Source organism: Lepidothrix coronata, unplaced genomic scaffold (assembly GCF_001604755.1).
Source record: "Lepidothrix coronata isolate B3197 unplaced genomic scaffold, Lepidothrix_coronata-1.0 Scaffold26, whole genome shotgun sequence".
Lineage (NCBI taxonomy): Eukaryota > Metazoa > Chordata > Aves > Passeriformes > Pipridae > Lepidothrix > Lepidothrix coronata.
In genome coordinates this window covers 4,110,617-4,129,077 of record NW_016690206.1, presented here as the reverse complement: position 1 = coordinate 4,129,077, position 18,461 = coordinate 4,110,617, and the positions used below count along the sequence as shown (strand labels likewise).

At 34.9% G+C, this 18,461-nt stretch overlaps 1 protein-coding gene across 1 annotated transcript in view; it reads left to right on the top strand.

The window, feature by feature from the left end:
- The window catches only part of CDH9 (cadherin 9), a 99,789-nt gene that overhangs the window by 72,983 nt on the left and 8,345 nt on the right, over nt 1–18,461 (top strand). The window contains exons 4-9 of the mRNA XM_017809392.1: nt 3,262–3,381; nt 5,786–5,953; nt 9,793–9,980; nt 11,262–11,515; nt 12,848–12,984; nt 14,359–14,480. Of these exons, the coding sequence (XP_017664881.1) occupies nt 3,262–3,381; nt 5,786–5,953; nt 9,793–9,980; nt 11,262–11,515; nt 12,848–12,984; nt 14,359–14,480 (989 nt within the window). The remainder of the gene's footprint in view (nt 1–3,261; nt 3,382–5,785; nt 5,954–9,792; nt 9,981–11,261; nt 11,516–12,847; nt 12,985–14,358; nt 14,481–18,461) is intronic.

Genomic DNA, 18,461 nt, shown 5'->3' with positions numbered 1-18,461 from the left:
AAGAAAAAGAAAAAGAAAAAGAAAAAGAAAAAGAAAAAGAAAAAGAAAAAGAAAAAGAAAAAGAAAGAAAAGTACACACCTCTTGAGAACTCTGAGATTTATTTATCATCCTGAGATGGAATAGGCTGGCTGCTTTGGGTTGAGTTGAAGTGGACTTTGTTTTGCAGAGGAGTGATGTTATCACTGCTTAGACTGCTACTGTAGTCATTCTCACATTTTCTTGGTGATCTTTCACACCAGTTTGCTCCTGTGATGTATTTGATCTTGACTGGCTGCCAGAAGCCCACTCAGCTATCTCCTTCTGCTGAAAAAAAACAGGGAGAGAAAAGAAGATGGAAAAGCTCATGGATTGAAATACAGACTGAGTGATTGTTTATCAATTACCATCATGTCCAAAACAGAATTCACTTGGGAAAATCAATTTAATTTATTGCCCACTAAAAATAGTTGGATGGTAAGAAAAAAGATAAACACTAAAATACCTTCCTTCATTCCCAGTTCTTCTCAGGCTCCAATTCCTCCCTTCATTCCTGCTGTATTCATCAATACAGGTGCTAAGAGGCTGCTTGTGAAGTAATCTAGACTATAAATGAACAAATGAATAAATAGATAATTCTATGGGTACCATTCAAATGGGGTAAAGAAAAGACATACTTTAATTAAAAAGTTCCAAACCGTTTTTGCTTCATTGCCAATGATTTCATAATTAGTGTTGAGTTCCATTATTTCACCACCTTTTTTTCACTCCCATTTCAAACCCAAAAAACTGAGAGAAGTTTCTTTCCTCATGAAAGAACCTTTCACAAGCATTGCCTATCTTTTGTGAGTATCCTCCTTTACGACACAGCAGACTGTGTCAGAGAAGAAAGTTAACTGCAGGCTGACACTGAATTTTCTGAGTATATACTTTTGTTAATCATTTTTCACAGTTGTACAGTTAGTTTCCTAGAAAGAATGAGCTTTGTAACACTATTTATTCACTATCTCAAAAGTTTCTGTAGGGTTACATCTTCTGTACTCTCCTCAGCAACCATAATTATATGGCACTTGAGCCTCAGGAAAGAAAGATAGACATTCCAATGAGACAAACACAGAAATTTCCCACAGACTGCCCTGAGCTCTGTAATATACCTGTCTTAAAAAACAAAAACCAAACCAAACAAACAAAAAAACCCAACTCAAAAGAAATTCAAAGATTCAGCAACTTTTTCATCAAAACAGTACACTAGGAAAAGAAAGAAGGAACATTGATGTGCATGCATCGTTATAACCATGACAGTGTCTAGATCAGGAGGCCACACCAATAACTTTTCCTGATGAAGGTATTTTGGTTGGTTTTCTTTTTTGTTTATTTTGGAGGGGCAAGGTAGGAGGGTGGGATGGACATATATACATACATTTCTCTTGATTCTTAACTTCTAGATGCCATAATGACAGACAGTATAAGCATTTGAGTCTACTGATTACCTTTATGGGTTTTTTTAGGCTAGCAAGGGATATTGACTCTCCCTGTTAGTCTTGAGGAGGCATGGGATTTAACTTACTTGCTTTTCTGAAAATAGATAAGACTAATGGAACTTTACCATTCTCAAAAAGCTGTCTTCATTTTTTGTCCAGATGAGCAGTCCTGCTGAACAGTTAGTGATAAAAATGTCCGTAAATATTAATTTCTTTGGGATTATCTTTGCAGCTAAGCTTGGCACACAGATGACCTCCAACTGTTTAACCAGGCAAAAAAGTAATCCAGATAGCTGATGGCAAAAATCCTCTTTAGAGTTTGATGACTTGTGACAGATCATTTTTACAACTTTGTTCTGCTGGTTTGTTGCAGAGAAAGAAGTATTCCTCCCCTCTTGACATGCTTTTCAGATAACCTGAAATAGTGGAAATTGTTGCTGTTATATAGGTAAAATTATTATTTGTAAAGCTGTATTATGTACTATGAAAAAAATAGTTGCATCTAACAGGATTTCATATCAATATGAAATCCGTTTTAATTACTCTGGATTTTTATTTTCCCCCATCCCCTGCATATGCTGAAAAGCAACAATAGAGATGATTCATTTCAATTCCATTAGTCCTAGGCAAATGAGTGTCTTTTAAATTTTTAGTCAAGTTGCAAGTTATCTGGGTAAACTTCAAACTAGAGAGGTGGAAGATCTAAAAAAAAGGAATAGGGAATGATGTTCACTTAAATGAACAGTGCTCAATAGACCTTTTTCTTTCAAGGAAAGTGAGATACATAAAAAATACCTAGCCAAAAATAGGGTAAAGAGCTTCTACTCAGTCAGCCTTCTTCCCCTGGCAAGGAGTGAAGGACCTTTACACTTCCAGCTATTGGACTGCCTGAATTTGTCTAGACATTTGTCAGCTCAAAATTTGGTTAGCAAAGTGCATTCTGACATCTTGAAAAGTACTAAGAAATAAAAACTTGTGAAGAACAGCTTTGTCCTTTTATATATCTTATAAAAAAGTCTTTACAGACTTTCATTTGCTTTTAATCCATAAACTATACCAAATTTATTGACTCACAGTGCTCTTGATCCCATATAGCCTATAGTGTCTTCTTTATGATCACAGGACATGGGTGAGCTATTATCACACAAAATAAGTGAATGCTGAAAAAAATTAGTTATCATTTAATGAGATTTATTTGATGAATAGATGGATAACTTTGACAAAGAGAGGAAAAAAAAAAAGAAACAAACAAACCCCCAAAACTCAATTTCTCATTGCAAAACCAAGCTATTTTTTAAGAGTATCTTAAAAATCAACTAGGATGAGACAAAATTTTACATTCAGTCTGATTTCAGATATTTGGAGTTTGCCATCTAGGCAGAAAATCTGTATGGGAAAATTTGCTTTAAGTTTATTTATTGATTAAGGCAAACCTTTAAGTGAACAGTTTCAGCTGAGGTCAGGTACCAGAGAACAATACTCAAATCTGTTTGATCACCAAAGAACCTAATGCTGTATTGGATTTCAAAGATGTGTCAGTCCCTATGTGTTTACTTGTGTTTAATTGAAACATGAATCTTAAGGGATAATGATTTTAGGTTTAGTCACAAGGAAGATGAGATTTGATTTTATTTTACTGTTTCTTGGGTAGGGTAACTCTGGATTTGTCCACTGGATACTGTTTGACTTCTTACTGAATTCAGCACTGCCACAATTTTATGCGGTTTACAAGAACGATGCCTTGTTTACAAGAAGTAGATGCCTTCTTAAAATCTGCTGATTCCTTGTTTGGTACCCATTTAGGTACATCTGTTATTCAGGTGACAGCCACAGATGCTGATGATGCCAACTACGGAAACAGTGCCAAAGTGGTGTATAGCATCCTCCAGGGGCAGCCATATTTCTCAGTGGATCCAGAAACAGGTTAGCAATTTGTTCAGTCTTACTTTTTGCAATAACAGAGACAGGATGCAGGGACCAAAACACTTTTTCCTTCCATTTCAATACTAGAACAGGTTTATGACATCTTATGACTTGATACAAAGCTGATACCATTAAATGAAAACTGGAATCACAATAAAAGTACATCTTTTCTGTTAAGATGAAATTATTGAAGAAGAAGTGTTTTAAATGGTATGAGTAAGATTTCCAGAAGATGACTGTTAACTGTAAAAGGTCAAAAAGAACTATCAAAATGAGTCACAAGCCTATTTTACACCAATTTCTAGGAATTTCATGTGTTTGTCCTTAAGAAAAGGAAATAGGAGATTAACAAATTCACACTATAGGGTGAAAACAAAAGAAAAATCTCATAGGTAATTAATTATTTCTAAAAGTTTGGAATTGATTCCTGACCACTGACAATTTTTAACTGAAGATGCTTTTTGAAACTGTATTCTAATTCCAACACTTATTAGAATGAAGCAAGAATGTAGTGGTTTGGAAAAAACCTTTCCCCCCTGGGGCTGGTGATAGTCTGCCCCAGGGGTAGTGTTTTTAATACTGGGCCAATTAAAAAACTTGGTGCCCCCTGCAGAGAGGCGGCGGCGTGGTGCCCAATCGGCGAGCCAGAGGGCTGCAACCCGTGGGCAGACACAGCACTGGAGCGGAGCCAGCGCGAGCGGAGAGGTGGCTGGAGCATGAATGTTGTAAAGCACAAATGAAAGTCTTTTTCACTGTTATGCAGAAAATTGTATATGAAAAACCCAAAAATTTAGAAAAATGTGTGAGCTTTGTATATCTATAATTCAAAATTAGGGTTCAAAAAAGAAACATTCAACCACAGCCTCTCCTCTAGACGAGTCCTAAGGGACTCAAGACTCGGCAGGAATTGCATTAGCTTGTTCCTGCATGTTATCAAAATTGTTCTAGTTTGAGAACTGAGAATTTAAGAGCTGCTTTGCCCAGAACTCCTGAAGTTCCTAATCCATTGAGCATAATCAGAAGATGGCTAAAGTCCTTTTGAAACAATTTCCTTTTTAGAATACAGCAAGGGCATGGTATAAAAAAGAAAATGAGTCACAAGGCTACAGTTTTAAAAGGGAGCAAACCGATTTTGCCTTGGATAACAGTGTTTGGCTTTTTCCTGCCTTTTTCAATTTCTCTCCTTTTTCTCTTTTCTCCAGTCCCTTACACAAACATCTTTAACAAGCATGATCAGCAAAACAGGACCAGGACCACATGGACAATAACTGATGGTAGCATATGGTTAGGCAGGCAGTTGTTTTGCGGCAGACCTGGGCTCTCACCTTTGGTTCAGGGATTATCTTTCATTTTAAACCAATTTACTGTTTAATGTTACATATACTAACAAGTCTAGGTATGGTAATCAGAATCTGGTAATCCTGGATCAGACATAAATACCATAATCACTAAACTACAATGGGTTTTTTTCTCTCTTTCTAGAAGTAGAAATTTTCCAGAGTTGTTTTCTGGTTTTTGGGTGGTTTTTTGTATAATATCTAACATCCTATAACAAAAGCATTCTTCTGAGAAAGGAAGGGCAGGGGTGGGAATCCTCCAAGCAGAAAAGGACAGAATATTTAAATTTTTCCACTTCACAAGAGAAAACTCTCATCACACCAGCCCTGCAAAGCCACCACCCTTCTAAATAAAAATAAGAAAAAGGAAAAAAAAACACAAAAAAGCTCTTCTTGGTTTTCTAAAAAAAAATGTGTATGCCCACTTTAATGAAAAGGTCTTTTGGTTTTCTCACCTGAGGCCCCTATTCTTTTTGTGTGCCATACAAGACCTTGATGTATTTAAATAACATTTATGAAATTTTTGAAACTGAACACCCAAAAAAGAATTTTCCAACACTAATTTTACAATCTTGTCCAATTCTTTTGTTAGCTATAGCCCTAGCTGATTTACAGTGTCCATCACTGAGCATTACAATCTATGATCTATTGCGGCCCAGAATAATGAATACAGGGCATGTTAGAGTTAACCTTGTGTTATAATATCAAAACTTCACCAGAGCTGGACATAACACAATGTATTAAAATAATAACTGGGATTAGTAAATGAAAAATTTCATTAATTCAACAGATATATTGATATTTTTGTCATTGAAAGAATAATTAAATTGATTTAGCACATCAAAAACAATGACTAATGTCTCTGTTACATTTATTTATCTTTCTCCTTAAGATCACAGTAAATCAGTTATAGATTGAAAGGCTTATTGCTGTATATCTTGTTGTGATTGCTATGGATTATCATCTGCACAGTATATCTTATATGAATCCATTTAAAAATTCTGAGTTCAAAGTGGGTGGTGCTTCTCCTTCACCGCTCTGTCTCTCCTTTTTCTCACTTCTTCAAGGCATAATCAAGACTGCTTTACCGGATATGAGCAGAGAAAACAGGGAACAGTATCAAGTGGTCATCCAGGCCAAAGACATGGGAGGCCAGATGGGAGGACTATCAGGGACCACCACCGTGAATATCACACTGACTGATGTCAACGACAATCCACCTCGCTTCCCCCAGAGTATGGAGCATCTAATAGTTCTGTTTTCCAAAGAACCTTTCTAGAATCACCTGGTTTGCTTTGCCCACCTGGAAACTTCTTTTTTTTTTTTTTTCATTATTTTGGTAGTGTAAATACTGGCCCACTGCTGTGTCTGTTTACACTGCAGCATTATTAAGGCAAATGGGAATCTCTGCCTACATTTTTTTTAATAGCAAATTATTTCTTGGAATGATAAACTTGCTTCTCACTCTTATTCTGCTTACAGGTATATAAGATGTAACAATGAGTTAGGCTAACTGAAGGGACTTGAAAGCCTTCAGAGAAATTTAATTACAAAATACACTTTTAGTTCTGTATGTTTAGGCAAGCAAATAGGTCAGCAAATTTTCTAATGTTCTGCCCTGCCCAAAGTTGATCAGGTGGTATGCTGTGCTTGCAGTCTAAACATTTGCTTTAGGTACTTGTAATTTCTGTTCAGTTCTTGATGTTGAGTGATTTTGAAAATCTAGGCCAGTCTGACACAATAAAGTTTTTTTTTAATACATCTGTAGAATAAAAAATGGCAAATAACAGAAAGCTGCACAATACAAAAAGCTTTACAGTAGCACACTGCAGATCTTTTCATCCTAGGCCTCTGGTTTAAATCCAATCTCAAATTGTTATAGTCAGTGTCTGATAACTGTTTGATAGGCTGCAGATAGGAGAAATTTACAGCCTCAGTTCAGTGCCTGCTGGAAAAATGTCCACATTATAAATTTTGAATTGCTCGTTCATGCTGATGAGGGACCTGGCTCTCTTTCAGATTCACTAAGGATGGAACAAACAGAGCTGATTTAGAAAATGTTCCTCCAGACTTGAAGAAACTTGAAAAGGACTTCCGTACCATGACAATAAGTACATCCAGAGCAGTACAAACAGGTCAACCTAGAGCAGATTTTAAAAAAATAATGAAAAACTCTGACAGGATGGAAGAATGAATTACAAATAACTATTTTAATCTCTATCCATGATAACCGATAACTTTAAAAAAAGAAGAGAGAGGAAGTACTGCAACATTCATAAAGAAAAGACAATTTGAATTCACATTCAGAGTGAATTCACTTCTTGAGAATTCACTTGCTGAAAATCAACTTCACATGACAAACTCAAACAGCAATTTTTAGCTAAATTGCCTGTTTGACTTTATGAGGGGATACTTTTTAAACATGTATAGCATGAAAGAGCCTGTTATATTTCGGTAAATAAGGATTCTTGAACCTAAATTATAATTTAGTATAGTAGATTGCATTGCAAGCCTTGCTGTTGAATAAAATAAAATAAAAAATGAAAAATGTATAGAACTGCAAAATAACTTAAGGTTTCCAATCTCCTCAGCATGTGTTCCTTATGATGTTCCACTTTCAAAATTAACTAAAGGCTCAGGTCTATGGAAGTTCTTATGATTATTTCAATAATCTTTGTGTTTGGTACTTTATAGAGAAATTTACACAATTTGATGCCTCATACAATATTCTCTGCAGCGTTCGACTTCAAACACCACTGAAACACATTGGATGGCATATAGAAGGCTTGCTGTGGAATCTGTTCAGTGGTGCAATTTTAATTTTGCTGATGACCCTTCCCTGTCATCTTCTTTCTCCTCAGCAGGGTGGTTTTCAATACTTCCTAGGAAATCAAACATAGAGAAACATCTGAAGGATTTGAGTTCTTCTTAGACAGCTATGAAGCAGGGCATACCTTCAAAGAACTATCTAGTTCTGGGAGTTTGCTTCTTACAAAAACGTTTGTCTTCCATTTCCTCCTGTGTGAGGCAACAATAAGTGAAAATGTTGCCAGAACAGAGGGTGAATGGCAATTGCAAGCAGCACTGGTTAATATCAAGGTATTTAAGAACTAAAGCTTAATTTCTTAGAGGGACAGAAGAAAGTAAAATGGCACTGTGAAGTACTGGTTGTTCAGACTGCATTAAGAAGAAACAGATTTTCTGTTTTGTTTTGTTTCCTGAAAGAAATCCTGGACATCTAGAAGACTTAGGTCTAAATGGAATTTAAATGGCACCATAACGGAAATCTTACACGTTTTGAATTTTATTGTACTCTAACCCAAACATCCACCTCACATGCCAAAAATGTGTGACATTCACACAGGATCACAAAAATGAGGAATACTTTCAAATGAAAAAGCACTAAAGGGAATTATTTGTCTGGAAGGAGTAATAAGTACCATGATTAAATCTGTTCTTATGGTATTTCTGGCTCACCTGCCAAACCCTTGAATTTGTCAAGGGTTCAAGCCTTCAAACTCTTGGTTTAGCTTCCAAGAATCCTACCTTTTTTCCCATTTTCAGATTGGTTTAAGGAAACAAATACACTTTGGTCTGTGTGGATTGTAGTCAAACAGGCTGCTCTGAGTTTTCACTTACAACCTTGAATTTGTAACAGTTTGGCATCAAGCATTAGATTGCATTTTGTTGCACATCTATATTAATATAAGGTATTTGCAGTGATTCTCTTTTGTGCTTTTTACAACTGAGGACAGAAACTCATCCAGCACTCAGATGTTTGGTATTTCCTTGTATTAAATGGAACATTGAGGACCCTTTAGGAGTCTTAAAAGACAGTAAATAGCATGTAAATATAGGAAATATGGTAGTTGCAAGAAAGATAGTTGACTGTACTTCACTACAAGTCAACACAATTTATACGGGTTCTTACTGAACCCTTTCAATAAGGATTGTACATTTTATCAGGTGCTAATTTTGTCAGACTCTTAAGGTATTTTTCCAATGCTACTACCTCACTCAGTAAATTAATATGAATTTACATAGAAAAAAAAGATCAAAAGAAATACCAGATCATGGCATCTCATGCAAAATCTGAACATATCAAATTTATTTTTTTTTTACATTTTCTTGGTAGTAAATAACTGAAAATACTGATTTTGATTTTTTTTTTTGTCTTCCTAGTGATGAAAAGTCTTCAGTGTCTTGTTCTGACTGGTCAGGAAATCCATCCAATTAATACTTCTGCAACAGCATGTCTTTATAATTTGATTTTTATTACAAATATTGTCAGAAAATACACATAAATTCACTTTTCATGCACATGGGCAAGATTAAAATGTCTTTGTAATAAGATTTCTTTTAGAAAACCCTGATTATAAAAACATTAAATGAAACCAACCATTAAAAGAGCACAAAAAGTATATGCAGAGTAAATTAAGAAAAATCTGAATGAATCTGCATTTCAATTAACTGTAGCAATTAACATGAACATATATCCAAATGAACATATATCCATGACTTTTTAGTCGATGTTGCCAATAGTGGATGAATTAATTACTTTCAAGCAGAACACCTACCTGAATACATATTTCAAAAGAATAAAAAAAGATCCTGATTATATTTTAGTGTGTTTCCAAAATCCTCTGTGCTTTTTACAATGCTTATGCATTGAGAAAACAAAACTAAATGCCCTCCTATATCTAAATATATCTAGGAAAATTTCTAGAAAACTGAGAGAATATATTTATATACATATAATTTTAGATAATCAACATAAGAACTGATACCTTATTGTTTAGCTTCTCTGCACCTTACAGATGAAGAAAAAAAAGAAAAAAAAAACAACAAACTGAAGGCGCAGTACTAAATGGCTTTGAAGAATAACTTCAAATTTTTGTAACAGTTTGTCAGTCAACTCTGAACACTGTTTTAAAGTTTAGTATGACTAACAGCACTTTTCTTAATGTGTTTGGAACTTCAAGTTACTTAAATAAATTCATGTGAAATTGGAGGGGGTTTTTATTCAGAAGAAAAAGTTTCTCAAAACAATAAATGCTTGAATTTGCTCTTCCAGGAACCTACCAATTCAGCTCTCCTGAATCTGCACCACCTGGGACTCCTCTTGGCAGAATTAAAGCCAATGACCCTGACGTGGGAGAAAATGCAGAGATTGAGTACAGCATCTCCAGTGGGGATGGATCAGACATGTTTGATATTATCACTGACAAAGACACACAGGAAGGGATTATAACTGTCAAAAAGGTTTATTTTTTCCTCCCTCTCTTTTATATGTACTTAGCTCTCCAAGTGTTACAGTTATTTTTCTTTTTCCAGGGGAAGGGAGAGTAGATCTCACAAGGGGTCAGGCTGCCAAGGAGCTGTTGTATTAGTTTTGTTCTTCTCTTTCTTCAGCAGATATCTGTTATTTTCAAGTCTCAAGGGAAATCTACTGGCATGTCACTTCACATAAAGCAATATTTCAGTGGCTGCTGTCTGTTCAATACATATAGTCTCGCACACAGTACTTTCAAATTAGGATTGTGAAAAGCTAGAGGGGTTCAGTTTATAGTGGGATTTGTCAGCTGATTGCTGTGGTAAGACTCACCAGGTTGGGAGGCTCACCTGAAGTTTGATGAACTTACATGTCCAAGCCTAAACTCTCCCTCTCTAATTGTGCAACAGCCTCCAGGACCTGAAATCTGTCTCAGTTTAGGTCCAACCATGGTGAAACTTTGGTTGTTACATATTATGTCAGTGAAAATCCAAAGAGCAAAGACATTGGTAGAAAATTAATTCAAAATACCATTTCTGACATATTTATTGGTTGTTTTTCAAAATTCAGCCTGTTAAACTCTGAACACTCTTTCCAGTTCTATTGTTATTGAATATATTGAAAATTATTTGATTTCTCTCTATATAATATAGCTCTATAAACATATTTGGAAACGTATATTTATGTATGTACATATGTGTAGATATGAATCTCTGTATATGTATGCATATATGGATATGAATAATGTAAGTGTCATATTGGAAATTAGTTTTCATGGTTTTTCTTTTCACTGTGGAATATGGAGTTCAGGGACAAGTCTGGGTTGCTCCTGATGCCAAACAGGCAAGGGTAGATGGTAATGGGGAAGAAGTAAAGAAAAGGTAAATACGACAGAACATTTAGTAACAGAGAAAATTGCTCTTCTTCCTACCAATGAGATAAGACAAATAAGACTTTAAACAACTCCTACTTGTGGACTGAGTGACAGTTCCGTCTTTCTTTCTTTGTATTTTATATAGGTTGAACTCTTCTGGTTTTTATAAACCTAAACAAGTAGTAAGCAGAGGGATCGTATTTGCCTTACTCTCCTATAACAATTCTTATTTTTCTTCTGCCTAGAAAAAGACCTAATATACTCAGTCTTACCCAGGATGCATTGAAGTTTAGAGCTTTCACTTCTAAAAATGTTTCCATTTTTAATTCAGCATTATAAAACTCACATTTTTTGTAAAGTGACATAATTTTCTTTATTATTATTATTTGATCCTCAGCATCTGGATTTTGAAAACAAGGTGCTATATACCTTAAGAGTGGAAGCAACCAATGCTCATCCTGATCCTCGTTTTCTTCAGCTGGGGCCATTCAAAGACACGGCTTTGGTCAAAATTTCTATTGAAGACATTGATGAACCTCCAGTGTTCAGCAGACCCTGGTATTTAATAGAGGTAGATGAAGATGCCAGGGAAGGAAGCATTATTGGGCAAGTTGTAGCCCAAGATCCAGATATAGCAAAGAATGCAATAAAGTAAGACTTTACACAATATAAAATGCTTTGGATGTGGGGCAAGTCTCATGCATGGAGAGTGATGAGAGTGAAATGTATTAGGAGACTGAGTAATTAAGCACATGTGGTCTTTTGAAAAGTGTCGAACAGAGAGCTATGGAGCTTGTGAAAACAGATACAATTAACACAATTAACAGTGTAGACAACGCTTTTGAAGAATAGCCTATAGGTACTATGTAAAAAGAAAGGAGAGGTCATCATTTAACTACTGGCATGTTCTAGTACTTTCACCAAACTCTTCATAAAGTTATGTTTTGTATCATGTAAAAACTCAAAATTATGCATTTCTATGTTCCATGAAGCTTGATAGCAGTCAGCCTTCTGTACATAATATTGTCTACCGTGTTCTATAGCTTAACAATTTAATGATCAGAGTATATTGAATAAGAAGCAATTGCTAGAAAGTTATAACAATTAGAGGTGAGTGTTCAGCACTGTGAAATTTCTGTAATTGTTACCCCTCTGCTATTATTATCTGCAGTGACAAATACAGCACTTAAATTTGTGTATTTACCATGCAAGTGATTATGAAACCTGATCTCTGCATTTCTGAACAAGCCTTTTATATCTTGCAGAAGATATATGACAAGTTAACTGGTTCTCTGATAATTCACAGAATAATATCTTGTAGAAGAACACATTGAGGTAGAAAGTGTGAGAGGAGGAAGAGAATAAAATATTTTTAAGTAAACTATGTATAACATCTCAATCTAACTTGATAGTGACTCGTAACTAGTAGGCTATTTAAAAACACCTGTAAAATAAGTTTTTCTTTGCTGGGTAAGAACAAAGCAAAAGCAAGAATCATAAAACAAGATTTTAAGAAATTTCATCTGAAACAGCAACTAACATGAAGATTTTTCTGGTGAGCTTGATTGTCCTTGTGACACCCCAAAAATATTATTTTAAAAATTGATACTTACTTATATCTGCAATGTGTGCTTTGGTGACAGAGTTCTCTAAGAGGCAATTAATTTGCATAAAATCTTATCTAAAAATATCTGCTTTTAGTTGTTATTCCAGAATTCACTTTATGAGCTGAAATGTAAGTTCCAATATCGATCTACAAACAGCCCACATAATAATTTGCTCTTCCTCCTGCTCATTAGTCTTAAAAACTTGTTTCTCACTATTTGTAGCATGTAGGCAGCTACAGGAAGGGTTAGGTTACTTGTTAAGAAAACATTCTTGATTAACCACAGTTAAAATTAGAAAACTTTTAGAGATGGCTGTAAGCTAAACTGGAGACTGCAACAGGAGAAAGTAATGCTCAGTTCTACTGTATCTTGACAGATATTCTGTGGATCGACACACTGACCTTGACAGAATATTCAACATCTATTCAGGAAATGGATCCTTATTCATCTCAAAGCCACTTGACCGAGAAGAAACTCCCTGGCACAACATCACTGTCATAGCAACTGAAATCAGTAAGTTGAAGAAAGTTTATCTCAGAGGAATTTCAGAATTGAGAAAAGAATTAAATTCTGCAGTATCTATGACTTATTTGTTTCATTAGTTTTGCTATTATTTGGATATTATCAATATACAGAGCAACTTTAAATGCACATCTAAAATTTCAATTTATTACTTTAAGATTGGTTTTGCCCATTTTTGAAAAGATAATTTGTAATTCTCAGGCTCAACAAAATGATGTACTATATATATATATGACAAGTTAACTGGTTCTCTGATAATTCACAGACAATAATTTGGTGCAGGTATGATGCACTGGCTCCGACCCAAGTTAAGTCTTTGGGAAAATCATTGGAAAAAAAAATAAAAAATTGTCCATGACATATCAATAATACATTGTCAGAATGGCCACTGTAAATGGGAAGAAGTTATGCTTTGCCTCAACTGCTTTAACTTATTTCAGAAACTGACTTTTTTTGAAGCCAAGGAAAATTCTTTCCCTCCACTTCTAAAGCAAACCTTAGGCCTTAGTCTTTCACTTGGATTCCTTACTATTCTGCTAGAAACTCATAGATATGGATGTCTCTTGCCTACTTTTTTTCCCAGGCAACAGTAATCAAAGGGGAAACAGAGACACTAATTTTAGTGAACAACTTTTCTCCCTTACTTCATTCTCTGTATAGATTCCCCAGGAGTCAGTGTGCTTAACAGCTTGGGATTTAGGTAATACGAAGAGTTGAATCCTATCCCCATTTTCAGAAAGACTGATATCTTTTCCTCATAAATTCTTTTCATTTTTTGGTCAAATGTTCTCCATTTTTGATATGTGTAGTGTGAGAACCTTTTCTGGTAACAGCTTGAGATTGGAGGTCAAATTTGTGGGGAGTGATTGATCACATCTTACCCATCTCCTTTTATTGTTTTGTTTTTTACGTTTTGGGGAGAAAGGACAACTTTGTTTTGTTGGGGGTTTTTTTGTGGTTGTGTGTTTGTGTTGTCGTTGTTGACTGACACTGTTTTACTGCTTTATTGATTTGAAAAAGTAAATGTTCTTGACAGCTCAACCCCGTGAAACAACTTTTGCAATGAATCATTTGCTGTACTGATGTATGGAATACAAAGCAATAATAACTCTGTCACCTGTTTTTAATGTGAATCCATTTAAGTATACTTTATATTATTTCAAAACATACATACCATAATAAAAAATTGTTTCAGATATAAATAGGGCTTTTATATAAACGGAATGTACATCAGTAGAAAATGAAACATAATTGTTTTAGTATAATAAAAATGAACATTTCTAATGTCTGTTGGAAAAAATGTATTGGACTATTTTCACAGACATACCTCTTTGTATTGTAATATAAATAATTTTGTTTTTCCAGATAATCCCAAACAAAGCAGCCAGATACCTGTCTTCATCCGGATTTTAGACATAAATGATCATGCACCAGAGTTTGCCAACTACTATGAAACATTTGTTTGTGAAAATGCAAAAGCAGGACAGGTAAACCAATACTTACGTTACTGAAGAACTTACAATGAAACTATCCTGGAATGCCATCATGGATACTTCAACATATGTTAATTTGAGAGCTGCAAAATAACCCAACCTCTTTATTTCCTATCTTATACAGAAAATACCAGTTGATTCAAAAAAGGAGGAGATAAAAGATGAAGGATAATACCCTAGTATAATAACATAGAATATAATACAAAATTATAGTTTTAGGTGGCTTTCCTTTTCTAGTACCAGAACATATTTTTGGGAAAAAGTTGTGCATAATGCTACAAAATCCTTTACACTGTTTTATAATTCAATTTCTTTCTGGATTTTATCAAAGCTTTAGTTAATGTAGCCACAACTTCAAGTACACAAAACAGGAAATCTTTATTATACTTCAGAAGAGAAGATGTGAAAAATGAACTCTTACAAAAATAAAAGGCAATGCAGCTGCTTCCACTGTAAGTTGAAACCCAGTTTGGTATTGTGTTGAATCTGGTCAAAGCTCATATATATCCGTTTATAAACAATCTCAGAATTGGATTTGAGTAAGTAGACAGACCAATAGAACTCAGAGCCAGTATATTACAGAAATCTCTTAATATTACTGATGTTACAACACCATCTGCTTATGGTAATGTCAGTCAATCTTTCAGTTTTAAATCCTGTGAAGAAAGATATATGTTATTATGACCTCGAGATTATCTTTCAGGAATAGGCCTAAGATCATACATGAGCCTCTTGTCTAGACTGATTCATTCTTGACAGGAAGAAAAATCTTGAGATCATTATTTTTGCCAGCACAAACGTGAATGTGTTCCTACTCCAGCAAAGAAAGTCCAAGTTGGAACCCTAAGCTTGGTTTAGGTCTATCCTCATGTCTCACTAATTTTATGCTGTCATCCTCCAACCAAAGCTGGCTGACTTCACAGACAGTATGCGTATAATATTTTGGTTTTAGAGCACAGTGACCACACAACATTCAAAGACTTTACAAAGATGATGGATATGGATACACATCAGGAAGCACAGCATGCTTATGTTTTACCTTGGTTGCTGCCCACTATTGTATTTAACGTAGTTTCAGAGGCTCTACTGAAAGTAGCATAGATGGTACCTGAGATGAGTCTAGAATTTCAGGTACTGAGAACTCTGTACAAAGAAAGAACACGTAATTTACCAGTCGCAATTCAAATGATGTTTTATGAATAGCTTAACAGATAGAAAAAGGGAAAAAAAGGAGAAAAAGAGGATACAGTAGATTATTGTAGACTGCATTCAATTCTATTTATTATAGTTAGAATGACAGAGGATAGTTGGATTAAAATTACTTGGCTTTAATGGTACTTGACCATTATTTTAATTATTTTTTTAGAAAGTTTTACTATTTTTCATGCAAATGACATAAATAGATGAATATACATATCAAAAGCAGTGATGAATGAAATTAGAAAAGTGGAAGGAATTATAATATCAGAAAAATGAGCAAAGAGCACTTTTCAAAACAACGGAAGTTTATGATCATAACATTCTGTCCTAACCAGTGACTTAAATTGTCACTGCAAAAATATAGTTTAAGAATGTACAAAAATTCCCTAAACTTTTGGCTATTCTAACAATATTGTTTTGGTTTATGATTTATAAGCTGCTTTTTCAGGTGGAATACATTCAGAGAACTCTACCCATTAATTTCAAACAGATATCATAGAACCTAAATTCTGTCTGTGCATCAGTGTCATTGCAGAAGATGAAACTGAAGCAAAAAAAATCTTAAAATCTCAGTATAATGACTGATAGAAAAGTGAGTCATGTATTTTAATTGCATAACAAAAAAAATTTTTTTCTAAAGCTTACAAATGAAGATTTTATTGAAATTATTCTTGTGCAATTTTATCAAGCAGCAAACACAGGTTTTGTTATATATTTGAAGAAGTTCAACCCAGGCATATTGCCTGTCAGTTTTCTTAAGTCCATTTCCATCCAGTCTGGCATACTTGATGAAATATCCATTAATGTATGAAATTTCATTTACCTTTCTGGTAAATTCCGTGCTTTCCTAAAAACAGAGATGACAGAGACCCATACAACAGGCATACTGTTGTTCAGACCTCCCATACATCTAGTTTACCAACATAATTTCAGCAATTATTTTCCCTCACTGGAAAACTCCCCAAAACTACTAGAAAGACAGTATGCACTGAGTGTAGCTACAGAAAAATGACAGAGCCGGATTGTTCTTCTATTTATTAATAATTGGATTCCTCAAGACAGGCACCTTGAATACATGTATGGACATTTACAGATAGTTGACTACCTTTAGTACGTGAGACTACTTTTATTTTGGTGCTTAAAAATAACAAGTATAGAGATAGAAACTTGAATATTTTGACCAAAGATGCTAAGTTCCAGATGGCCTGTATTGCTCATGTCTAGCAGTCCCCTATAATACAAGAAAGATATGGAATCGTGTTCATTTAGTACTGCTCTACCTTATTTTGGAAATCACCTAAACCAGCTGTCTTATTAGAAACATTGCTACTTCCTGACACATCACAGCACTGCTTCTACATCTGATGCACATAGTAAAAGAGAGAGACTGAGAATTTGAATATATTTAGTTAATTTCTAAATTTATTTTTTAACTACACATTTTTTTATTAATCACACTGCTCTCTAAATCTCAGGTGCATCAGGAAGCAGTCAGACTGATCAAACATTGCTCTCTGCTAGCAAGTGACATTACTTATTTGCAACGTCAGTAGATATTAGAGGCTGTACTTGTGTTTTTCAGGTAGCTTTAGGAGGGTCAGAGGAAAGAAAATCCTGCAGAGTCTCTCCTCCTGTTTTGCCTCCAAATAACAATTATATGACTGGGGAGAAACATTATCACTAAAGGTTCATAAAAAACTGTGTTCACTAGGCTGGAACACATTTGTCACCATGTGAATCTCGTTCCACCAGTTAGTACACTGGCTAAAGAAAAGTATGAAGCAGCCTTCCTCTCATTCAATTTAGAAATCCCTAATCCTTTAATGGCATGCTGGAGCCCCAGGGACTGTTGTGGGGAAGGCTCTGGTAAAAGTTCTCTCATGGCCTTGTCACAGGAATTAATTGGGTCTTTTTAGTTGGATTAGAGGATGAGTCCTCTCCATGGAAACCAGGAAGATTTACTTGAAAAGGAAACTGATTTAACTGAACAATTTGTTGGTTAAAAAGTTGGCTAATTTCAACACCCATCCATAATAATATTGAAGAAAATAACCTGGGTCACTTTTTTTAAATTTTTTTTTAATATTTTTTTTTCCCACTGGTGCTATATTCTTTCCTGCCATTCAGAGGCTCTCAGACATCAGAATAGAGAAAGTTTGTTTCCTCCTTCAGAGAGCTGAATGATTTTTCATTTCATTACTCTCCATACCCTCCGTCTCTTCTAAAGATAGAGCAGACTTCTAAAAGATAGAGATCACTTTTTCTCATGTGACCACTGATAATTATGAGTCATGACTTGTTTATACATTGTAGCTGCTTCTCTAGGTAGACACCTATTGGCTTGATTTAGTAAGAGACCCATGTAACAATCTGTCTCTCTTTTGAAGTAAGAATTGAACTGCAAGGGAGAGTTTTCCAACTCCTGATCAGCATTCAGTCCTGCTTTAAAACTGCCAAGAAATTTCTGGAACAGAGCCAAGATCTGAAAACCAAACTGCTTTGCTTTACTAAACACGAAGCTTTGTTAAGTGGCAGGCATGTATTCTAGCTTGTGTACATGTGATGGAGGCTGTTTTCTGCAGCTAGGAGTTTACAGGTGTATATCCTAGAATTGTGTTTGTTCATGTGTTGTTACGACCCGCCCCAGGAAAAGGGGAAGGGGGGTAACTCAAGTTTTATCAATAATTCCTTTGGGGTGGATTAAAGCGAAACGACACTAAATAATCGGTGTTTGAAAACATATATTGACAAGATTTATTTTAACAGTTTGGTATC